We start from the raw sequence: 26,025 nt of genomic DNA on the forward strand, positions 1-26,025 counted from the left end.
ATTAAAATCCTACAGTTTCATCTCATGATTATATTTTCAGGTTAGAGTATTGCCACTCATGACTGGCAAACTTTATGTTTAGCAAGAACACATAATTGAGGGAAATATCTCCTCATTGCCTTTGAAAATGAAGAGAAGGTCAATGATAAGACAACTAGTAACAACTGGTGTATGTTACTAGTAACATACTCCAGTAATGTAAATATGCTCCAGTAACATCCCTGCAGATACAGAACAACCATTGATGATGATGATGATAATAATAATAATAATAACCACAGATTCACAGAATTTCTAGGTTGGAAGAGACCTCAAGATCATCGAGTCCAATCTCTGACCTAACACTAACAGTCCCCACTAAACCATATCCCTAAGCTCTACATCTAAACGTCTTTTAAAGACTTCCAGGGATGGTGACTCCACCACCTCCCTGGGCAGCCTGTTCCAGTGTCTAACAACCCTTTCAGTAAAGAAGTTCTTCCTAAGATCCAACCTAAAACTCCCCTGGCGCAGCTTAAGCCCATTCCTCCTCGTCCTGTCACCAGGCACGTGGGAGAACACACCAACCCCCACCTCACTACAGCCTCCTTTAAGGTATCTGTAGAGAGCGATAAGGTCGCCCCTGAGCCTCCTTTTCTCCAGGCTGAACAAGCCCAGCTCCCTCAGCCTCTCCTCATAGGACTTGTTCTCCAGGCCCCTCACCAGCTTCATCGCCCTTCTCTGGACCCGCTCAAGCACCTCGATGTCCTTCTTGTAGCGAGGGGCCCAAAACTGAACACAGTACTCGAGGTGCAGCCTCACCAGAGCCGAGTACAGGGGGACGATCACCTCCCTAGCCCTGCTGGTCACACTGTTTCTGATACAAGCCAGGATGTCGTTGGCCTTCTTGGCCACCTGAGCACACTGCTGGCTCATATTCAGCCGACTATCCACCAATACTCCCAGGTCCTTCTCCGCCAGGCAGCTTTCCAACCACTCATCTTCCAGCCTGTAGCTCTGCTTGGGGTTATTGCGCCCCAGGTGCAGACCCGGCACTTGGCCTTATTGAACTTTATGCAGTTGACCTCAGCCCATCGGTCCAGCCTATCCAGATCCTCCTGCAGAGCCTTCCTACCCTCGAGCAGATCGACACATGCACCTAACTTGGTGTCATCTAATAATAATGTGAGAAACACTCTGTAGCCAATAACTCAGGCTCAGGCGAGGATCTCAGTGAAGTAGTAATTTATTCACAATTGCAATGGCAGGCATCCCACAAGCAGGAGTGCACCTACTAGTCACACAGTACTGTTTATATACTTTATTTCTCGATGACTGGGACCCTTCCCTGTTTTCCCATTGACTGGGTAATCCAGGTTCACAACCTATCCGATGCTTCACAGACAATGCATGGCCTTCAGTTGCTGGCCTGTTAAATTTCAAATTTCTTTTGACTTTTTTACCGTTTGAAGTGGTAATGTTTCTTCACTTATCTGACTTGACTTGACACCATGATTTTCACCTGATTGTTCTAAGGAGTTTGGTTGTCTGCATTTTACAAGGTCTCCCGCTAAGTTTTCTTATCACTTCAAGCATATCTCAATACCACATTCCTTACCTTTAAACAATGTAAGTCTGCAAAAACAACATTTTTATTCCCATAATAATAATTATAATAATCTCTGAAAAAGTATCAGCTTTCTGTAACAGTTTGGCTTTTTATATTTAACTATGTATTTTATGGGTTACTGAAAAAAACTTACTGAAATAATTGACTGCTCCAGATACTGCTGTCCAGAAAAGAGATTAAGCAGATGTTGCCTAGACCACTATCCTCCTCTAGCCTAGGCCTTAACTATGAGGTATAAAAGTCTGAGGCCATTTCAAATTAAATTGTCTCATTTAAGTCTTGTCTATTAATCCTGAGCTAAAAATATCCAAATTTCTTGACTTATTTTTAGATGAGACAGTAGTTACTTGTATTTTTCAAAAGAGATGCAATTAACAAATGTTACTGCTTGAATAATTATATGTGCTGCTTACTATATATAGAAAAATAATCACCTTTTTAATTAAGATTGGGACACATATCTCCATTAAATTCAATGAAGACAGGTGACCCTGTGCCAGTTAAGGTTTTGGCCCAGATGTAGATTTCACTCACAATTTGAGAGCTATTTATAAAAAATCAGGAAAAGAATTTGCCTCCAAATTAGCCATTACTAACAGAAGAAAGTAAAAACCAAATGGATGTGTGCATATAATGTGGAAATGAAAAGTGAGGTGCCAAGAAATTCATCTGAAGTGCTGGTATGGCAGATCATTTCAGGTAATATCTTAATGCAAAAAGGTATATATGTGTATGTGTATATGTACATCGATGTGCAACATGCAGATATGTAAATGAACACATACATATATATATATGCACATCTACATGGAAAATGAAAAACAACAAAAACTGCTTGTGTTCACACCTATTAGGATAATTTATACACACACACACATAGGTGGTGACAGCACAGCTTTAAGATCTTTGCTAAGATCTTATTAAATCTTCTTAGAGTAAAAGCTGAGGAAACCTAAAGGAAAAATAAAAAAGTTTCTCAGTGAAATCTCAGTGAAGAGAAACATGTTACCATCCACTCCCAAATTACTCCCCAGTTACTCAAGGATTCTGGAGACATCTACTGTTCTCCCAGTTGGCTGTAAGGTGTTTGAAGAGAACCATCAATTCTGGAACTTGACACACAGCTTCACAACAGAGGATGTACCAGTTCCTCAGCACTGTCACTACAGCTGGTGGTTGCTCACTTTCACTAAAAATCATAGACACTCAGTGTTATGGAGCATGGAGGAGCTGGTTTGGTTCCTAACTGAAAGGTCATATTTACTTTTCTGAGCCTAGGGGAAGGAGGAGGACTTGGGTAGAGTACCACTCACTGGCTGAGCACTTCCCAGCAGGGAGAGTGGACAGCATTATGGGGCAGATACAATCTGATGCTGGGGATTTGATGGGGGCAGAACAGTCTGATGCTCCACCAAAGGAGAAGCCATTATTGCTACTCTGTGAGATATATTTCAAATAAAGCTTCCCGCTGATGGCATCTATTTGCCAAAAACAGCATCTCTTGTGATACATGAAAGATGTGTGTGGGAGCTTTCAGAGCATTTGCTCTCTCTGTTCCTGTTACGATATTGATTAGTGTTTGTTCATAGGCGGGGAGCAGGGTACCAGAGAAACTGCAGCCTGCCAGTGTGGATTCAGGCAAGCCTAGATCCACTTTGTGCTGCAAGCTGCCTCCAGTGGATTCAGTGAGACCATGTCTCCAGTCACAGAGGCTTGAGAGCAGGGCCAGCCAAGTGTGATGCCCCTTATGTGTCCTTACATCCTCTCAGATAGTTGTTGGAGTTCTCTAGTAGACATGATAGGGTGATTTTGGACAACACAAATGGATACTGGTCTTCTGAAATCTCACTGACTGACAAAAAAATAATGGGAAAAAAATCATCAATGAATTCCACAGATTTCTTTAAATTTTTCCCCGGGATGAATAATACAAACACAAAGCTTCCCACCTTTGGACCACCAAGAAAGACGGGAATAGACTAAGTTGTCAATATTGGGTTTTAAGGAAATTGTTATTGTCACACACTGATGAAAGGCACAATGCTAGCAGCAGTGTACAAGATGCCCATTATTTAAAAACATTGGATCGTATAAATTGAAGGTGTTTTATTACAAATGTTTCTGTCTTTTCCTGTTAAGAAGATAAAGCATTATGTCGAGATGTGGAACTGTCTTGTTATTTTACTTTTGGAGACATTTTTTCCAAGCAGACAATAGCAGTGACAGAGGTAGAAATTAGCTTTACTCCCTCACTTACAATGTCTGTGATGAGGCTTAGCAGGAATGTTAATAACAGCCCTGACCCAACCTTCATTTTACCTTCTGTTGCCAAGAATGGACTGACAGCAGTTGCCACAATCTGATGATTTTTTTGCTGTGTTCTTTGCTTCGTGGCAGTTAAAAAAAAAGTCTTTTTTTATTTCTTATTTATTATTAAATTTTTACAGTACTGTAAAAACCATTTCAAATTATTCAATGTTTTCTAAGGATTGATTAAATCAATACATATTTATTTAAAAATTATGTTGTTTACCTGCTCAGCACTATATTTTTGAAGATGACAATGTAATTTTATAAAAATATATAGTAATGCTCCACCATTTGAATCCACTACATCATTTAACTTTACCAAAATAAAAGGGGTTTGTTAGAAAAAAAAACAACAACAAAAATCATAAGAAGGAAACCAAGAGAAATATTTATTTTGTAGTCCTATCTGTTTCTTGGAATTAGAATTAGATTTACATCTATTCAAATCCTTAAAAATCATGGCCTCTGAACTCCATTTCACTTCAGATCTCTTTCATATCAGTCTCTGTACAGTCCACCAGAAACAAGAGTTTTATGTTTTTGGATTATGTAAATTCTTTTGTGCTCGAAGTGTCTCTGACAACAGAGATATAAGCCTTGATATCATAATCTGTTATCACAGAAATTATTGCGATATTAAATTTCATTTAAACGATTGAGGGAAGAAAAAAAAAAAAGGATTTTTATAGATTTCACTTAAATATAGCTTAAAAAGAATGGCACGTAGCGGTGGACACAGATTTATTGTAGGAATAGATGCCTGTAGACTATTTTTCTGTTAACTGTTGAGACAAAAACACCCCCCACCCTTCCATTGCCGATTGCCGTGAGCCGTTTCCACTCTTGTGTTACGCTGCCCTCTAGGGGATGCTCGCCGCACGGGTGTTGCCGTGCCGTGGAACAAAAGGCTGCCCCGTTTTCCTCCTTCGGTTCTGGTCATAAGGCTTTTCCTTTTTTTTTTTTTTTTTTTTTTTTTCCTTCTTAAGGTCTTGTTCTCTATACTCCCTTGGCAAAGAACAGGGGAGCAGAGGGGCAGATGCTGGATGCACTCACCACGTTCAGCATCATAAAGCTTCTGTCTGACCTGTCCTAGATTACACTTGTGCTATTATGCACCTGGGGTCCCTATATCGCCAACACCTTTAACATAAAATTATGTATTTGGGAAAGCCTTGCCTAAAATACGCCTCTTGAGTGTATATTCTGTATAGCTTGCCCTTTCTGTCAGCAGTCTGAGGACAAGAACTCAGCAGACAAAATGGTAACCAAGACTTTCCTCCACAGGTTAAAGTGTGTGTGGTCATGGTTGTGATCCTCCCCCCCCCATAAAGAAGCTCTGAACCCTTTACATAGCTGGTGCTCACTGAAAGGGTAGATGGAAGTTACTTATCCAGACCATGGGATATATTGGTGGTCTCTAGTTTGGAAAAGACAAACTCATTTTCCAATATGCATCTGACAGAAACACAGTTTCTAGCAATAAGCTCCCTAACAGAAATGAGAAAAGAGAAAAAAAGTGACAAGCTACCTGGGTCCTGTTATTTTCTAAACATTTTCAGACAACTACTCAAATAACGGACATCTATGGTTCTCATATCTATACAAGTTCAAGAAGTTCACAGGGAAACAGCAGATCACTTTTGGAAAGCAATCTGAGGCAGATTTCTGAGCGTGAAGGGGTTCTATCCCTCTTCAAACTGAATAAAACTCAAGCACTGCAATTAGTTTTATAAAGTAACTCAATAAAGTGACTCAAATCTAGCAAAGCTACAAGAGGGTTTTCTAGTGGCAGGTGGACTGACAACAACTCGTTAAAAGAAACTCCAGTACAAAGGAAAGCATTTACCACCATTGCTGAAGGTAAACAAAGTCCTAAGTATTTCCATAGCAGAATATGAACAGCCAAAGCGGAACTTCAAATTCCTGAAGAATAATTTTGAGAAACTGTATCGACACAACCAACATTTCAGAGTATAATTAATAGTTGGCAGGCAAGCTGTATTTCACTTGAAAGTGAAATAAAATTTCAGCAGATAAATTCCTGTAGCAGATCTTCTCTCATGTAATTTCTTGGAAAATATGTGATGGAGGAGGAGGACTTGGTTCAGCGAAGTGTACATAATGCTTCAGTATCTTTCCACAGCAGATACTACAAATAAGACAGCAGAAATTATTACCTAATCAGAGAACAATGATGTGATTTAATGTGTTGAAATAAAAGAGATCAGGTTGCTCTGGGTAGAAGCAGTCTGTCTTGGCTATCAGAGGTTTTTGTAATGAGAAAGAGTAGACTATGAGGATCACAAGAATACTGAAGCAGAAAATAAAACACATTAATTATTGATCCTGTGTTAGGCTTACATGGCAAGGACTTGGTAGCAGAGGTTCTGCAGGGGTGGCCTCTATGAACAGAGTCCAGAAGCTGCCCCATATCAGATCACAGCCGTCTCCAAAGGGACCTGTTGCTGGCCAGAGTTGAGCCAATAAGTGATGTTATTTGTACCACTGTGAAAGCAGATTTAAGAAAGGGGAAAAAACAAACAAACAAACAAACAAACAACTGCTGCACAACAGCAGGTGGGAGTGAGGAGTGAGAACCAGCCCTGCAGACCCCAAGGTCAGTGCAGCAGGAGGTGCTCCAGGTACCAGAGCAGCAGTTCCCCTGTGGCCTTTGGAGAGGCCCCTGGTGGAGCAGGCTGTCCCACTGCTGCCCATGAGGGAGGATATAGAAGAGGGTGGATGGCAGGAAGGTGATTTTAGCTTGTTTTTAGTTTCTCACTGCTCTAGTCTGCTAGTGATAGGCAATAAATTATATTCATCTCCCTTTGCTGAGACTGGTTCATGACAGTAACTAATGAGTGATTTCCCTGTCTTTATCTCAACCCTTGAGCCTTTTTTCATTGTATTTTCTCCCCCTGTTCTGTTAAGGAAGGAAAGTAAATGAGCAATTGTGGAGCTGAGCTGCCCATTGTTGTGAAACCACTATAGACACACATTTGGGGACTCCAGAAAAAAAATTAAACCTTCCTGAAGGAAAGGGAAGTAGTACTACCATTTTGAGAGATTAGAAAGGAACTCAGTTCATTAGATGAAGCTAGCCACAGTGTTGTCTGTAAGGTGATGTTGGGCCTGCAGGATCTTCTGTCTATTGCGGTAGTGCTATGTAGAAGATGAACAAAGCACACTTTACTGGCTCAAAATTGCACACAAACGAAAGTGATCATTAAGGATTACTATTGTGGCTTTACTGGCCTAGCTGAACAGGCTTTAAGTTTTCTCCCCATCCCTACCCTTCCTGTGCCCCCCTGGGAGCAGATGTATGGAGGGTATAGCACCTACCTCACCTATAGGCCCCAGGCTTGGGCTCTAGTACAAGAAAAAGCAGTGCTTGCTGCCTTCGTCTCCCCATATCTTTTCTCTTCCTTGTTGCACACTACAATTTCACTACCATTACGCTACTTAATTCAGATAAAGGTCCCATTATATAACAATATATCAATTATATAACAATATATCATCCCATCTAGAAAGATTGTAGGGAAGATGGTTCAGGCCTCACATACACATCGGAGGTTATCCGCACCCAAATTCTTGTGTTTGTGCAGGACTAAGAGATATTTAATTGTAATAGGCTAAAGAGAGCCTGGTGGCCACTGGCAAGTAGACTTCAGTGAAGGAGCAGATGCATCCTAGCTAACAGTCCATTCTGTCCCCCACCATCGAGTGTCTCAATTTAGCAAAATTTTACTCTAGACAGATTTCAAAACCTCTTTTAACTGATTGCTTAGGACAGGAAGGTTGGATTTTATTTCAGTTCAGCATTCAGTGTCCACTAATTCTATGTGCTTACCTTTCAAATTAATAGGTATAACCACTAGGTTAATTATTCCCATTCCATTTTTTTTTTTTTTTTTATCGCTGGACAACAATCACAGTCTTAAACCATCAGACCACAAAAGTTCCTTCTCAGCTTTTTCTTTTCACGTTTTATTTTGAAAATACAGCTACCTTTAAAATCAATTATAGATGACAGATTCAGCAATATTCATAGATAGCATCAGGCTCAGCATGAAAGACCAGGCTGAGCAGTAGCTCAGCATGAAGCACCTGCTTTCATATGTTACGATGAAGGTAAACGTGTGAGCAGCATGAAAACATTCCTCATAAATCTTTTTCCTTAATCTGTAAGATGAAGCCATGTGTTGTCTACTCCACATGAGATGAACTGCCATACTGCTTAATTTTAAAAGTAATTATTTATCTTTGTCACTTATTAAATAACAGCTTTTCAATATTAAAACACATGGGACAAAGGAGGTGGTCATGCTTTTTTTGTAGGCGAAAACATATCTTTCACGTTGCCTAATCATTGAAGCGTGCATTTTATGCTCCTTGATCACCCCATTACTGTATAAACCGCTTTTGTTTTCGGGCTGTGAAGCATTATTGTAGGAAACCGCTTTTGTTTTGGGGCTGTGACGCATTTTTGTAGGAAATCACTTTTGGTTTTGGGACCTCACCAGCAGCCGGCGGGGCAGACGCCACCACCGCCCGCCTCTCCCCGCCCCGCCCCCGGAGGTGACGGCGCCGCCGCCATCCCAGGAGCCGGAAGCTTTGGGCGAGCCGTAAACAGCCCCCGCCGGATCGCGCGGCGGCGCCGCGTCCATCTTGTGCAGCCCCTCCCGGCGCGGCCATGGGCAGCGTGCTGGGGCTCTGCTCCGTCGCCAGCTGGGTAAGGCGGCCCCCGGGCTCTCCCCTCCCCTCCCCTCGCAGGGCGTCGCCCCGCCGGGCGCCTCCGGGGCTGCGTTACCGGGTGGGAGGCGTCCAGCCCCCCCCCCCCCAACGTCCCCACTGGCCGTACCGGCTGTCGGCGCGGCTCGGCTCGGTGCCGGGCTCGGGGCTGCTCCTGCCTTGCGGCTTTGTCCGGGCAGCTCCGCCCTCTGTGGCAGCTTTGTCTTGCCGGTGTCTTTCTAACGCTAGGCCCTGTGTGAATAACTCACAGTCACGCGGGTGGTGAATCTCCAGATATTTGGGATAAAAATGTTAGTGGGACTGTGGAAATCTGCATTTCCATGCCGAAAATACCGCATTCGTCGTGCTTAGATAAAATGAAGTTATATCTATTTAAGCAGGTGCTCATATAGCCTTTTATAAGGCTATATAGCCTTTTAGTAGGCACTTATAGTCTTCTAAAGCTTCATATAGATTCAAGCTCCTATCTCAATAGTATAATACACCAATAGATAAAAATTCATTTTTTCCTAGTAGAATGATATTATTGGGAGTGATGGTAACATAACTCCTCAATCTGCTATGCAAAATTAATAGAAGGACCACCGAGACGGTAAACTGCTGAGTATGAAGTAAGCTTCCAGGCTGATAGGCGTGTAAATAAGCTACCAGAGTGCTGATGATATCCTGCTAAAGAGATACTGTCAGTGTTCATTTTGCTTTAATCAACGTTTTAAACACCACTTAATGGATTAAGCTACTTAGGGTTTAATTGCCAGCTGAATATAGATACCTTAACATCTTTAATTGTTATCAAATACTGGGTGACAGTATAGCTAGTTGTAATGAAAATACTCAAGTTAATGCATGCTGCATTTTCGGGTGCATAAACAGACTTTCTGGTGACTGACTGGTGTTTGCAGCGCATGAAGAATCCCCGTGTACTTGCTTCTGCTTTTGAGTGTTGTTTTCTCTAGAGACAGCTGCTTTCAAGTGCTGCTAATGGTCTTTTAACTAAAATGACTTCTGTAGTCATGTAATCTCGGCTAAATCTGATTTACTGAGGGTAACTCCCATCCCTTCCTTTAAAGTGTCTAGGCAAAACATTTTTTTTTCTGATGGCTTTGAAGTGTTGACTTTCGTTCCACAGTTAAAACCACAGCTAATCAGCACTTACAGCCTGTGCAGCATAGGAGTCGAAAGTGGCTGTGGTCCCTAAGGATGTGTCTGTGTAAATAACTCATGGCTCTGAAAGAGGAACCAGCTGTGGGGGGGGTGGGTGTGCGGGGAGCCAGATGTGGGGTTTGTGCTGGGGCAGGCTGTGCCACGGCCAGGATCACTGCTCCTCGTCTCTCTAGGAAGGTGGTGCTGCTGGCATTGCTTTGTGGGGCTGTGCTTTGTGTCACACAGAGCTGTGCTGGGTAACCTTGGCATCCAACCTCGTGCCTTTATTTCTTCTCGATTTTTTTTTTTTTGTGTGTGTGTGTGGTGGTACTTCTGGTTATGACTGCACTCTGCAGGGCTGTGCTGATCTGGCAGTCTTTAAGAGCAAAGAAGAGCCTGTGAGAGACAGGGGGTGGGGAGAAGCCTTAAAGAGCATTGTCATCTCTCTGAAAGGTTTCTGATCCCAGTGCCCTGGATCAATCAGTCAGTCCTGATGGTTTTACTGGGGCTTGCTTGTATTGCAGTGCTCTCTGAAACAGCTTGTCTGCTGCTTCTAGTGCTTTAATACTCGCTGTCAAAGCAAACATCTTGATTGAATTGGTTGCTTTAAGCATACGGGTAGGGATGATGTAGCTAAGACCTAACTAGGCCCAGTAGGGGCTTAGTGTTTGTGCAGACATTCAATGCAGTGCATAATCATTTAGACTTTATCCCAGTAAGAAGATTACATTTGATATCAAAAGCTTATTTGGTGCGCATCAGTAGTAGTAACGCTTGACTTTCAGTAGACTTACGGGGTTTTCTTTCTCCTGTGTCCTGCAACATTATCTTGTGTGATCCTCCTGTAATTTCCTAGAAAAGGAAGTGACGAGTTTGACAAGCATGAATTAGCTTGTCTGTCCGGCTGGCTACTCCTGGAATAGGTGTGTTCTTACTGTGCATCCGTGAACACCACTGAACTGCTTCTTTTCTAAAAAACGTGCAGGAACATATGTTGGTCAGTAGGTTCAAGAGTTGCTGGATGGCAATGGATTTTTGTTGTCATGATTCGTTCATTATTGCCCTAGCTTCCTTATGAAAATGAACTAAAAGCTAATTGCAGAGTAGCTCTTTGTCTGCATCTGTGACTAAGCTGAATTTCACCTGAGGAGTTGATTTTAAGCTTTGATGTGTGTAATAGTAGCTTGCTGTTTGTGCTGCGGAGTTTTCTGTAGGACCAGAGCTCTGATTTTGGGAGGAAAGAAATTGACAGAGACTGTCCTTATCTCCTATGAACAGCATTCCATGGGCAGGTTCCTTTTCGTTCCCCCTTCTACTTGAAGGTTACTACTCATTAGCAGTGGTTTTGATGATAGTATAATATTATTTGATAGTATAATAATACTGTTCTATGGAGTGGTGTATATTTATGTATCTTGCTGGAAGAAAGAGGGACTGTAATGTGGCTTCCCGTAGGAGCCAGCTTGTATGAATAGCATCAGTAGGTATCTCTTGCTCAGAGATGTGCATGGTCACAGCCTGTAAGAATGAGCTGTTTGGGGCCACGTGATTTAAAAGCTGATATTGCTCAGACTTGTAAAATCAAGCGAGGCACGTTGCCTCAGTTAGGGCACGTGTTTCCCAAAGAGGTGGACGCAGTGATCTTTCTTTCAGCTCCTGTGAGCCTCTAGAAACATCCAGGTTAGGTGCAGTCCTGTGTGTTCCTTTTGATACACTCAGACGGAAGCTGCCTCGATTACCTGGGCATTTAACAAGCAATTAAACATTGGGATAATCCAGAGGAGTTATTTTTATGCCCAAGAGTTCTTGCGCAAACTTCTCTGCAGCAGATAAACCCAGGCTCTGAACCTAGGCTTGTATCCTGCTCTGCTGAATTCAACCTTTTTTCAGCAATATCTTTAAAAATATGAATACCAACAGAATTAGTTGGATAAATTAATGTTTTGAGCAGAAAATAGGAATATCCTTCAGTAGAGAGGTTATTTATTCAGAAGGAGGAAATACCATAAATACATTAGCACTCTAAAAAGTCCTGATGCAGGACTGGGTCATATTTGCCACACATTTCCTGCTTACTAAGCACAGACACCCCTAATGTAGCTGCTGGTAATCAGCATCTTCCTACACTTTGTGTTGCAATGTTACTGAATAGAGGAGGAGGAGGAGGTCAAAAAGAGTGCACTGGAATAGTGACACTGAAAATCTACTTAAATTCACTTATTTTTTTTAGCAAAGTGATTTTAATTGTGATGTTTGTTAATTTAAAAATGATTGTGTTCCATAGTGGAGTGAAAATTCCTGGCTCTTGTGTCCTTAAGAAAGAGCATGGGGAGGAATATAAGGCCATCATTTAAAAGCCCCGGGCTGTGGGTGCAGCATGCGGGTCTGGTTGAACCTGTCAGAAGAGAAGATGGGTCCCTTTTCCCCAGTGCCTCTCAAGCGCCTGCTGGCAGCATCCTGACAGCCTTCCTGCTGGCCCTGGGGCCTTGCTGGTGGTGCCAGGCTGCTGGTGTGCTGTTTGCCGAGTGACTCAACTTGTAGGAACTCTCTGGCACATGCCCGAACCTTGGATGGTTGACACGCACTAGTCATGAGGCCCTGTTGCTATTCCTGTTCTCCTGTGTTTGGGTAGCTTTTATTGCCAGACAGAGGTGTACATCAGCTTGTGCTGGGAGAGCAGTGAGGTTTGCAGCAGTGTGGGAGCTGTGTGGGTTGCAGGTTCTCTTGTAGTTCATTCATATGGAGCATCGGTCCCTTAATAGACCTGGTGGCAACTGTAGCAGGAGATGCATTTGATTCTCACATTGGTAGATTTTACCGAAACTGAATAATATGTGGTCTCCAAAACCTTAGCTATTAACCAGTCAATGGAATTTCCCATTTTTTTTACATAAAATTTCTTTATAAACAAGAAAAAAATGCATTTTGATTGAATCTTCCCTCTTCCCTCTTCCCTCTTCTGGCTTATGTGTAGTTGTGGGTACTTGCATTTCTTTTGCTCAGTCATTTGTCGTGCAGCAAGTGACAGAGAATTGGGAGGTACAGGTGCTTTCAGTGAATCTGCGCCCTTCTTCCCACAGCCTTCTGATAAAGAAAAGATTTCACTGAATGCAAGTAATTTTTGTCCTCACTTGACCCTCCTAGCACCTACAACTGTAGAACATTCCTATCCAAATCTTGCTGTTGATAATTGGTTGAGCTGATAATGCATGCTTTGCTTTATTTGTGCTCTTTGTAACTCTACATTGCCAGCTAACAGAGATTTACATGATACCTAAGTGTGAGTGGCTGTTAAAGCCAAGGCTGCAATTTATTGTGTTTTTAGGCTGTTTTACCTGCTGTCTGTGATGCATGACTCTGCCCCAGCAGGGACTGCAGCCCAGCTCCAGTAGGTGCTGAAGGCACACCTAGTCTTGCACTCAGACTCTTTTTTTTTTTCTGTGGGATATGTTTAATCTCTGCAGCTGTGGATGGGAGGATGTAGTTGATAAACAAAAGTAATCCTTGAATCTTAATTAGATGAAATAAAATATAGAAAACAGAACAAACAAGCCAGAAGCCGGTCTTCCATTCCTTTGAATGGATAAGTGATTACTTTTGATGTGGCAGTAACTGTACAGTACAGTGGTACATTGGGAACTACTGCCAAGGATGCAAGTGGCTCTGTAACGTGTTGCAGCCACTCAGTCTACGCTGGAGATGAGACGCATAGCATGAGTCATTTTCCATCTAACTTCTGGGGATCCATACAGCCTGACTGTGACCAAGGAATGCAAAGCTTTCTTAAAAACATGTTTTTACCTTCTGTGTCCCTGTCAGATACCATGTTTGTGTGGAAGTGCCCCGTGTCTGCTGTGCCGATGCTGCCCCAGTGGAAACAACTCCACCATCACAAGGCTGATTTATGCGTTCTTCTTACTCCTCGGTGTGAGCGTTGCCTGCGTGATGTTAATACCAGGAATGGAAGAGCAGCTGAAAAAGGTCGGGTTACTTCTTTGCTAATGTGTTTGGTAGAACAAATGTCACAGATAATTGTAAATGATATCCCGAAAGAATGGGTTTAATTTGGGAATACAACATTTTGCTGCCACCTGTGCTTCACAATCATTATTACTTTGATTATAGATCAAATAAATGATGAGCTCTTGGGAGCATCACTGCATAGATGAAAAGCACTATTTAGAAATAAAATTGTATCTGTTCTTCAATAACTTGAATAAGAAAGGTCTTTCCTCAAACAGGAAATTGTAATTAATATTTGTAGAGGTTTAAATTGTTTATTATTGAGATGCTTGTGTTTTTGGCACTTAATTGATTTTGTTTGATGTTAATAAGAGTATAAAAGAGTAAAGGAACCACCGACTAACATTGTCTTCTAGTTTTCGTTGTGCTGTAATAGTAAAAATTTTAAGTCTGCAAATGTGTAGCAAAAATATTTTTCACTAAGGACAGTAGGATATTTTTCACACAGGGAAGTTGGAAGTGCTTAGACAATTTTTACAGTTCTAGTTATACAAAGTTATATCTACTTTTGGTAGATCGCAAGTTCTGTTAGGCAAGCTTTTGTTCTTCCTTTTAGTTCTTAATTCAGTGCATTTAATATTCTGGTTTAGACTTTAACTATACAACCCTGCAATATCACTTTCTGCAAAGTTTGTAGTTGTGTAAAGTTACAATATTAATGAAATGTATATTAACAAAATGATAATATATATTTACTCACAGGATACCTTTTACAGATCACTGATGTATCTTGTGTTTATCACAGATTCCTGGATTTTGTGATGGAGGAATTGGAACAGCCATTCCTGGTGTGCACGGCCATGTGAATTGTGATGTGTTAGTTGGTTACAAAGCAGTGTACCGTGTGTGCTTTGGTATGGCCATGTTCTTTCTTCTCTTCTCCTTACTGATGATCAAAGTGAAGAGCAGCAATGACCCAAGAGCAGCTGTGCACAATGGGTAAGATACAGAAATGAGAAGTGAGGTGGGTGGTTGTGTGTGTGATGCAGCTATTGTGAAAACTAAGCCTGCAGTAAAGCATACTGGTCAAGTGTGCTGTTCCACAAACAAAGAATTCTGGAAAGTGAGAGGAGTATTGTTGCAGTAGAGGGCAATCAAAGTTAGAGTTCTTAGAACAGGTTAATTTTTTGTAAAAGAAAAAGATACACATGGTGTTAAGGCTCTGAAAACCAACTATGACGGTGGGTAATCCGTCCAGATGTTTCCCAAAATTAGTTTCTGCTTTTCTTTTGTCAAAGAAAACAAAATTTAAAAATGAAAAATGGTAACAGGTTTGATTCTACTGATTTTTTTTTTGATAAGTAGTAAGTTTAAAAATCCTCATTTGTCCTCTAGGAGTTGCATTCTGTCGAACTTTGATGCTTATTGAGCTTCTCTATATACGAGATGTTACATATCTACATATATTAGTGGAATTTCAGCCTGCAGGTTGACTCAAGTGATATTCTTTTTCCGAGGTCAACTACTGTAGTGTAACTTCTTAAATCTGTAGAGGGAAAGAAAATAATTAGGACTGAACATACTATTGCTTTAGTTCTTTTCTTTGTTTAGATCTGAAGAAAAAAATCTGGATATGGTATTGTTAATATGCATTAGCAATAGGGACTCAGGTCAGCTTCTTTTTTTCTCCCCTTACTTTGTTCATGAGAGTATCCCCTAAATGTTTCCAGTACTACCATAGGTAACTGTCTGAAAACATACTTGTTAAAAGCAAAAAGGAAATGGATCAAGTATGTTCTGTTACAAACACTTTAAGGTGTTGAGTGTGTGAGGTGTTTTTTTAACAATAAAAGCATTTTACGTGGTATGAAATCTTCTTACCAAAGACCACTTCTCAAGTGTTTTGGATCTTCTTGTAACACTTATCTGGAGCCTCAGTGCAAATTTCAGTACTTGGTATACAACCTACAGCAATTTACTCTTAGCCAATCTAGTGTCAAGAGTAGGATAAAAGAAACAATGATACTTTTTGACAGTTACCAGTAAAGTATTTAATGATGTTAACTTCTAACGCCTCTGTAACAGGTAGTTGCTTCAATGATATGCTCTACAGGTAGCCTTATGAAACTGTGGGTTTTGATTTTGAAATCGTATGCATCTTCGGTAATAGTTTGTAACGTAATCTTTGTGTCAGTCATTTGAAATATTCAGAATATTAAGGTTTCCCATGCATTACATACTTCTTCACACTTGTAAGTCAAATGCAGTTAATTTGATCCAGTGCCAGTGTTCACTTCCTTTGTTTTTGTAACAGCAGTCAGGATGGCTTTTTACCTCAGGGTAGCAAAAATAATAGGGGAAAAAAAAACAGTCAAAATAATTATAATGTATTCAGAGGATTATTGCTGACTTGTACAGAATGCATGGCAGCTGTAGGTGTTATTTCAGAGAAGTTGTCTTTTCAGCTGTCATGCAAGCTGTATGTGGATAAAGCATTAAAATCCTTTTAAAAGATCTGGAATTAGAGAATAATTACACAAAATTGAAACCGTTCTTATTTCTATACCTGATAATGACATTTGCTTAAAAAACCGCATGTGGTTTCAATAACTAGTTTTTGTGGGTAGTGGTTTGGGGTTAGGGTTTTGGTGGTGTTTTTTTTTGGTGGGTTTTGGGGGTAATTTTTTAAATGTATTATACAATATTTTTCCAATGTTAATTCAGCTTTAATATTGGGTTTGATCACTTTATATCACAGTGAATTCATTTTTCCCATATTCTGCACTTCTTTCATCTTACATAGTTCTTTTCCACACAATTGAAGTTCTCTCAAGAGAACTTATCTGAAGACGTTTAATCTCATCTTTGGGCTGTTATGATCAGGTGGTGGTGACTGAAGTATGGAAAAAGATGGGAAGGGTTAGAAAACTTGAAGACCATGCAGCTGTTTGACATTGTGAGGGTGTGGTACATGTCTTTGTGCTATATTGAGTTCTGAAGTACATGTAGTTGGTATTGTGCCTATATTTGGAGCTGTGTCATTCTGATCAGGAAGTCTTTGCCATTTTATAGTTATGTTGGGGGTAATTTTTCAATTTGGAGTTCCCTACGCAGGGTATTTGAACGGTCTTCATTTGGTATGTGTATGGCGAATCATTGGAAAATACTAAAAGACTTCCCTGTCTCCTATGAAAGAGACAACTGAACTCTTGTTTATCCAGGAGCACATGTGTTTTACTGGAAAAAGTGCAATGCTGCTGGTTTTGAACAAGGGCTTTCAATTTACTTGTTTGCTTTCTGTCAAGGATGAATCCTTTGTTTTTGTTGCTGTGATAAATCCTCATCAGGTGTCAGCCTAAAGTCTAAAGTTACGTGGGAAGAATCTAGGTTTTTATATATCTGTGTAAGAATCGATTTGAGGCTGGTAGGGAATTCCAGCATAAACTTTTTCTCATTGTAGGCACCAACTAAATCCATTTCCCTTTTTAGTTTTAGTATTAAGAACAAGTAAAGGCTTTTCTTTTGTTTTCTTTTGTGCCCATGACTTAGGTATACATGGAGTTCAATAACCTCATTACTCTATTTAAAAAACTTTGGGGATAAAAAAAAAAAGCTCACAACTATGTACCATCCTGGCTTTGTACATCAAGGAGACATTTATGGGAAATAAGTATTGAACACTGAGTCTAGCATGGTTTAAGCATCATTTTCTGGAGGGGGAAAAAGATTTTTATCTTGAAAAATCTGAGTTAAGGAATGAATTAAAAAACCAAGCCTGCTATGAATACATTTTGTGTTGTCTGAGTCTTTGTGAAGCAAATCATATTTCAGTAGTTGCCTGACTTCCTTTTTTTTTTTTTTTCCTTTTAGATTCTGGTTCTTTAAATTCGCAACAGCACTTGCAATTAGTGTTGGAGCCTTCTTCATTCCAGAGGGACCTTTTACTACTGGTAAGAGAATATTGCCTTCTACTGGATCACGGTGGATCGTGCTGGTTTTAAAAGTAAATTAAGTGTGTGCTGATAGCTTTTTTTTCCAGTAGCTGCATAACTATAGACCTTTTCTGTGTTTGAGACAGGGCAGTAAATTATAAATGGCTCTAAACTGGTTTTATTTCTCTTTATAGTGTGGTTTTATGTAGGTATGGCTGGAGCATTCTGCTTTATTCTTATTCAGCTGGTATTGCTTATTGACTTTGCCCACTCCTGGAATGAATCTTGGGTTGAAAAAATGGAGGAAGGAAACTCAAGATGCTGGTATGCAGGTATTGTATTACAACTGAAAAATAAATTAATTTCACTGTAAACTATGTTGAATACATCATTCACCACAATAGTGTATTTTACAAGAGTGTAGAAGATCTAATTTGAGCATAAATATCATTTTTTCAGAAGGTATAGTTCAGCTCAGTTGTCAAGCTGTCCTATTGGTACCAAGTTAAAAATGGAGATAGAGGGTGGAGGGTAGGGAGTAGGAGAAGAGCATCTATGGCTGACTAATAAGATCTAATCTCTAGACACGTGGCATCAATTTATGATAGCAGAGAAGTGGCTGTTGCTGTGTGTGTGTTTCTTACACCCAGCCATAGGCTTTGTTACCCCTTAGCACCAATTAAAAATAAACTAGCCTACTACTGTTCATATGAGGCATAAGCTCAGTATGTTTGTCTGTCATTCCTCTAAGATACTATGGTGGTTTCAACTTGATGGCCAGCTAAACTCCACCACAACCACTTTTTCATTCTGTTTCCTCAAAGGAATGGGGAGATCATTTGCCAATTACTGTCATGGACAAAACAGACTCAGCTTGGGGAGATGAATAGAATTTATTGCCTATCATTGACAGACAAGAGCAGTGAGAACTAAAAACACCTTTGCCTCTTCTGTGTCCTCCTCCCAAGCAGCGCAGGAGAATGGGGGCTGCAGTCAGTCCCTAACATTTTGTCTCTGCCGCTCCTTCATGGTCACTCTCTGCCCCTGCTCCCCATGGGGTCCCTCCCACAGGATGCCGTCCTTCCCCAGCTGAGCCTGCGGGGGCTTTCCACAGGCAGCAGCTCTTCGAGAACTACTCCAACACGGCTCTGTAGCACGGAGTCCATCTCCCATGAGCAAACTGCTCCAGCATGGGTCCCCCACGGGTGGGCAGCAGCTCCCCGCAGCCCCTCTGCTCCTGCATGGGCTCCACTCCATGGGCTGCAGCTCTGGCCCAGGGCCTGCTCCTGTGGGGGCTCTCCATGGGCCGCAGCCTCCTCCAGGCCACATCCACCTGCTCCACGTAGGCTCCTTCATGGGCTGCAGGGGGACAGCCTGCTCCACCAGGGGTCTCTCCTGCAGTTGTGCAGCAGTTTTTTTTTTTTTTTCTCCCCCTTTCTTCAATCTCCTCTCCCAGAGGCCCACCCAGTGTTGCTCCATGGCTCAGCTGTGGCCAGCAGCAGGTCTCTTTTGAAGCTGTCTCTGCTCTGACATGGGGCAATTTCTGGGCTCTGCTCACAGAGGCCACCCCTGCAGCCCCCCCAATACCAAAATCTTACTATGTAAACCCAATGTGGGCATACACTGAGTGAACAATTGAGATAGTGAAGGAAAGTACAAGTCATTTCACTGGAGAAGTATTTTAAATTTTTAATAAAGCAGTCTCAGGTGTGATGATTTAGTCCTTTCTAAAGAAAACTTAACCTGTCCTTGTGCAGAGGCTGCTTTGGTTCATTCTTTCTTATTCTTAATAAGATGGAATTTGGAAATAGGTTTCGTATTTCTTTCTATTTCTTCTATTAGAGTAGTAGTTCTTCATTTTTTTTTTTTTTTTTTTTTTAAGCCTTTATCCAAAGTATATGTGGTAGAACTATATTCCTTCATTCTTTGTGGTCTTGTTTGCTCTTAGAGCACTGGGAAATGAAATACGGCTTTGGGCCTCGCTTTTCTTTTTTTCACATCTATTTAATTTCAGGAATCTTATATATCATTTACATTTCAGAGCCCAGAGCTGCTCTCCAATTCTGTCTTTGTATAAAATACCCAAAACATGATCATCATTCAATATTATTTCAGATTATTTCAGTTTTACTAGTTTATTTTTAATCATTTTAACTCTTTTTGTTTCTCTTCACAGCTCTGCTGTCAGCTACAGCCGTCAATTATCTGCTGTCACTAGTAGCTATTGTCTTGTTTTACGTTTATTACACTCATCCTGAAGGCTGTTCTGAAAACAAGACATTCATCAGTGTTAATATGTTGCTGTGTATCGGTGCTTCTGTAATGTCAATTCTGCCAAAGATTCAGGTATGGCTTTAATTCTGTTATCTTTTATTTTTCTGTATTATTTTTTCAGTATTAGAAGCATATTGTGCAATTATGTGTGAGACCTTTTAATTGCTTAACTTTGCTGTTTTCGTGACTACTTCATACAGGAATCTCAGCCAAGGTCTGGTTTGCTGCAGTCTTCTGTGATCACAATTTATACCATGTATTTGACTTGGTCTGCCATGACCAATGAACCAGGTAAGTGTAGCAGCAGTACGTGGCTTTCTGGGTGCCAGGTTAGCAGTAAACTGTATTTTCACCTATTTGTGAAGCAGTATTGGAATGAGGTGTTATAATGTATGCAAGTTAGAGGCAGGCATAGTTTGTGGTTTCTCCCACAGCCCCAACTTTCTGTAATAAAACTGAAAAAACAGTTCTTCCAAAGATCACGTTTTTCACTTGCTCTTATATTTATTTCATAGAAGAATTTCTGCATGCTGTTGGCAAGGTTGCAGTAGACTAAATTGGGTACAAGGCTCATCTCAGTACCAAGTTTGAAACTTCTTGCCTGGTGACTGAGATGCTAGTGATTGTATTTTTCCTAATGGAAGATTTCTTATCTTGTCTGAAAACAACTGAACATCTCTGTAAAAATAAATAAATCAGTAATTCTGTTGATGAACAGAAACCCCCAAATACTGATTTTGGGGCTTTTAATTGCATCTGGCATTGAAATGGCCCTTTAATCTTAATTGTGGACAATATCTTATGCTTCTGTGTAACAGCGTTGGCCTGAGTCAGTGTGACTACTGAAGTATTACAGGGAAATAAGATTATCTGACACTTTCTGCTGTTTCTTCCGTATTATCTGTGGATGCTGAGAGCTGTAGCATTCTTTTCTAACTCTTGAGATGATTCTGATACCCAATCTATAGACTATGTAGTTGTCAAACTTGGTTTCTAGCAGTGGAATTTCTTGCATTTAATATGCAGAGCACCTTTACTTTGTTGAATCTAATTGAGATGCAACAGTGAAGCACTTGATACGTAGAGCAGATAAAGGATTTAAAACTTGTACAAGAGTTTTATGTAACATACTGTCATTTGTCTGCTTTAGAGATTCTATAGGCTACAATTAGATATGGAGCTTTTATCATCCAGGACTTTGGTCACAAAATTTCTTTGTATTACTCTGCATTCGCTGTAGAAATAAAACAAGAACAGAACAAATATTTAAACGTGTATGCAAGTTCTGAAGTAATTTCCTTCACAGATAGGCGCTGTAACCCAAGTTTGCTGAGCATCATTGGTTACAATACCACCACCATTCCAACCCAAGGTCAAGTAGTGCAGTGGTGGGATGCACAAGGAATTGTAGGACTGATTTTGTTTCTGCTGTGTGTCCTCTATTCAAGGTAAGTTTGCTTTTTTTTTTTTTTTTTTTTAAAAAAAAAGCTATTAGCTTGTACTACTACTTTAGCTTGTATAATTTCTGTTTGTTAGATACTAAATTGTATTCACTTGGGTAACGGTATTGCATCCTTTCCTGTCAAATACAGCATCCGAACATCCAATAACAGCCAAGTTAACAAGCTGATGCTGACCAGCGATGAATCAACTCTGATCGAGGATGGAATGCCCAGGAATGATGGCTCCCTTGATGATGGAGAGGATGTGCACCGAGCCATAGATAATGAAAGGGATGGAGTTACTTACAGTTACTCCTTCTTTCATTTCATGCTTTTCCTCGCTTCACTGTATATCATGATGACACTTACCAACTGGTACAGGTATCTACGCTTGATAATACAGTATGCTAATACTCTGCATACAGGAAGCTACATTTAGATGGTCAATGACTCACAGCTGGTGTGCTGTGAGGAATGTGGGCCCTGACTGGGACTTCTTGAGGGAAGTTGCTGTTTGATTCATATTTAATGAATTGTATTTAAAAATTGCAGTAGTCACAAGCACCAATTGTCTTTTCTAAAGTAATTCTCATGATTCACTGGACTGCTGAAATATGTCCTGTTGAAGTGAAGACGATTAAGTCTTATAACAGCTAAAAATAACAAGGACAGACCAGGTGTTTACTGGCAGAACTAGAAAAAAGTGTTAGGACATGGTAATTGCCAGCAGGTTGAGGGAGGTGTTCCTTCCCACCTAGTCAGCACTGGTGAAACCATGCTTAGAATGTTGGATCCATCTCTGGTCTCCCCAGTACAAGAGAGACCTGGATGTAATGGATAGAGTCCTACAAAGATGATGAAGGTACTGGAGCGTCTCCTGTGAGGAGAGGCTGAGAGAGTTGGGACTGTTCATCTTGGAGAAGAACAGACTCAGGTGGAACTTCATCTATGTGTATAAATACTTCAAGGGAGGGTGCAAAGAGACTCTTCCACTGGTGTCTAGTGACAGGACAAAAGGCAGTGGACACAATCTGGAACACAAGAGCCTGTTTGAACATCAGTAAACACTTTTTTCACTGTGAGGGTTATCAAGGACACTAGCACAGATTGCCCAAGAAAGGTTGTGAAGTGTCCCTCCTTGGTGATATGCAAAAGCCGCCTTGATATGGTACTGAGCAACCTGCTCTAAATGTCTCTGCTTGAGGAGGGAGGTTGGAGCATATGATCTCCAGAGGTCCTTCTAACATAATCTATTCTAAGATGGGATCTGTAGTGGAAGCAAACTAAGTTGCCTGCTTGCTGAAAGATACACCCAATAAAAGCACTCCTAGATGTGAATTCAGTGAGTTATTCGGGTAGTCTTTCCGCTATGTACACTTGCTAATACACAAACAGATGTGTAACAGCTTGAGCAGATGTTACTCAGAATTCAAAACAAAAATTAAAGGTCTCTAATAATTTGTTAATGAACTCTTTGTACCAAAGTAACAGAACTATAAAGATTTTCTTTTAGAGTAACTCTTAATATAGTTATGTTCTGGATTTGATTTGTGGCCCTTCTTGGGCCAATATTATAAGAATATTATTAAGTCTCAGGGGTTGTCTTTGCACAAGGTAAATTGCATTACTGGTATATGTAAATACTGTCCAATTCCTCTTGCCACAGATTTGCATAATAATTATTTCTGCTTCTTGTCAGATTCTCTTATTAAGTACATTCTTAGCATCTGTTGCTTTCCAATCTCCTATGACATCAACTTACAAATGGCATTTTCATACAGATTGGTGTGAACTGACTGGAAGAAGGGTAGAAGAGGTGTTCTTTGAAAATGTTGAAGAGTAGCTTACTATACTACTATATCATATTAAAACAGAAAAGCAAACTTCTATTTTATTTCTTTCACAGTCCGGATTCTTCTTATGAGACAATGACCAGCAAATGGCCATCTGTCTGGGTGAAGATATCTTCCAGCTGGATTGGCATCGTGTTGTACGTGTGGACTCTGGTTGCTCCGCTGGTTCTCACAAACCGTGACTTTGACTAAGCAAGCATTGCATTAGCTTCATCATGTCTTCGAAACAAACAGTATTCCAGGTTATAGTGTAGCTGTAAATATGTGTGCACATGTACTATCCATGTAGTATATCCCGCTTTATTCTGCATGATCACTTCGAATCGTGTATTTTTGTCATTTCACCAAATGACTTTTTCTAACTGAGCTTAGTGACAATTGCTACGATGATGGTTTTCTTAGGATTGCTCTAGTTCTAGTGTGTTGGAAGCATTAGATAGATCAAAGCCTTGGGGAAGTAGGTGTTTTTCCCCACTCCTCAATTGCATTAAATAGTTTTAGAGAAAAAATGTGCAAGTGTTAATTAGATTAACAAAACTATTAGATCAGGCTTTGCAAGAAAAGGTGGGGGGGGCTGCCTTTGATAATCCACGTTGCCTTGAATCCAAAGTAAGTCTTGAGTAAGAATTGTTAAGACTCAAAATTGCAAGTTAGAGCTTATGGGACACGTTGCATCATGTTGGCAATAAAAGCCTGACCTTTTCTTGTAAAGGCAGCAGTACCTTTAGCACAAATATTAATTGGGGAAACTTGCACCTGAAGGTTGTGGAGAGGCTAATATCTTCCTGGGAATGATTGGATCCATTGCAGACATAAGGATGGACAGACTGGGGGAAGGAAACATCCTGGTAGCAGATGCTCAGATGCATGTTTTTAAGGCACCTGTTTACAATATGCATCTACACATTTTTAAAAAGTAGTTTAAACTGAATAGCTGTGCTGTAATTTATTGCTGTTGTGTGTGCCATCTTCTTTCTTGGCTAAGTTACAATCAGAGGGTTTGCAGGGAGTCGAATGATGAAAACTGTAGGCCCTTCAGAGGAATTTCTGTGGTATAGTGATTAAAATAGAAGCAGAGGAAATGGAGCACTGCAATGGCAGTAACTAGCAGAGGCTTGCATTAAATAGACTTCGACAGAAGTGTTTCTTAATACATTTGGGGCTCTAAATTTTGATCTCTTCTAATGTATTGTGTTTTTTTTTTTTGTTTTGCTGTCCATTGCTGGAGATGGACTTAAGCCTACAAAGTAGTTCTAGACAAAAGGTAAAACAGATGTTTGATTAAAGTAATATTATTGTGCAGTTATGAAATCTTAAATGCTTTTGTGCTTGCTGCTTTGTAATTGAAGTACGTAAGCTGCATTATTTATATATTTCTGTTACTTGCTACAAGCTGAGATTTGAGCAGTCTGATTGGGGGTTACCCTGAAGCCTTTAGCAGATGTCACAATTGCCTGTTACTGTGGTGTTCATACAGTTACTTCCTGTTGCTAATTCTTCTCTAAGCTTTTATTTTAAATTTACTCCCAGACACTGACACTTATTGCAGAAATGACATGTCAGTCAAGTTTGAGATGGTAATGAAAGGATTAGTAAGGCTTGTAGTAATTTGGAATATGTGGTTACCTTATTAATAAATAAATTTGGATGAAACTGTGTAATGACTTCTCATGTCTCATTGCTGAACATGTGGTTTTACATTATATTCTAATTTTATGTTCTGTGCACACTTTATTTACTTCTCTGACAAGAGTACACCTCTGACAGTTCCTGGCCATTTAAATCATGTGTAGGTCTGTGTCCTTTTCCCAGTTCTCTCTGCCCTTTGTAGTCATCTCTCACATGTGTAAATCTTGTTCGTGTTTTAGCTGCATGTCCTACTTCATCATGAAGTAGGGAATGAAACATAATTTGAGCTGCTTCATATTACACTTTTTTTTTTAAGCTTTAGCATTCACATTCAGGTGTTTCACCTATCTTAATAGGGTAGTTCCTGAGTCTTATGCCTTCCCTGAAAGGGGAAGGTGTGTAGTCTGCTACTTGTGGAAGTGGCTAGACAATACCTTTAAAATTAAACAAAAACCCCACTGTCAACAGTCACTTCTAATGTGCTTACACTATTGTAGAAGATATTTTCCTCTTACATGCCTGAGAAATTAGTACTAAATTCCAGTTTCTCTACCTACAGGGCCATCCTACCCTGAAGTTACCCTGAAGTTTCTTACAAAGCACTGTAGCTACAGCTTTGAGGACAAAGCTCTATGTTTATGGATTTAGCATACACTAAGTCAGGTGCTCAGAGTGAGTTGATCACAGATCTGTTGCTTGTCACTTACCACAGCCATCTAACTCCTCTGCTATTCAGCTGTTATAATGCAAATGTAATAACTTCACTTGAATGAGCACAGAAGACTGACTGACAGTAAACACACACACGCTTTTGGAGTAAGGATAGAACTTTTCCACTAAAAGGAAGTAGTGGACTCTGCAGCAGCTATCAGAAAGAAAAAGTAAAATTATTTTGTGTACTGCTGAAAGAAATTAATTTGCTGTATTAGCTCTTTTTTTTTTTTAACTACTGTAGGGGTCTTTTATATAAACCTCAAAACTTGCAGATAATGAAATTACTTTCCAAAAAATATGCATAGGAAGACAAATTTTGAATAAGGCATTAAATACCCAGTCCATTGAATTAATATTCATTTGGCACATGGAATAAGGGCACATGGAATAAGAGACCAACTCTC

At 40.3% G+C, this 26,025-nt stretch overlaps 1 protein-coding gene across 1 annotated transcript; it reads left to right on the top strand.

The window, feature by feature from the left end:
- Positions 1 to 8,490: 8,490 nt before the first annotated feature.
- Positions 8,491 to 24,939, top strand: SERINC1 (serine incorporator 1). Its single transcript, XM_027454612.3, has 10 exons — positions 8,491 to 8,651; positions 13,634 to 13,795; positions 14,583 to 14,776; positions 17,648 to 17,727; positions 17,904 to 18,041; positions 19,886 to 20,055; positions 20,184 to 20,274; positions 21,290 to 21,431; positions 21,576 to 21,806; positions 23,332 to 24,939. Exons 1-10 carry the CDS (start codon positions 8,613 to 8,615, stop codon positions 23,468 to 23,470), a joined length of 1,386 nt encoding a protein of 461 aa, XP_027310413.1. The 5' UTR covers positions 8,491 to 8,612; the 3' UTR covers positions 23,471 to 24,939.
- Positions 24,940 to 26,025: the final 1,086 nt, after the last annotated feature.

This window comes from Anas platyrhynchos, chromosome 3, assembly GCF_047663525.1.
Source record: "Anas platyrhynchos isolate ZD024472 breed Pekin duck chromosome 3, IASCAAS_PekinDuck_T2T, whole genome shotgun sequence".
NCBI classification, from domain to species: domain Eukaryota; kingdom Metazoa; phylum Chordata; class Aves; order Anseriformes; family Anatidae; genus Anas; species Anas platyrhynchos.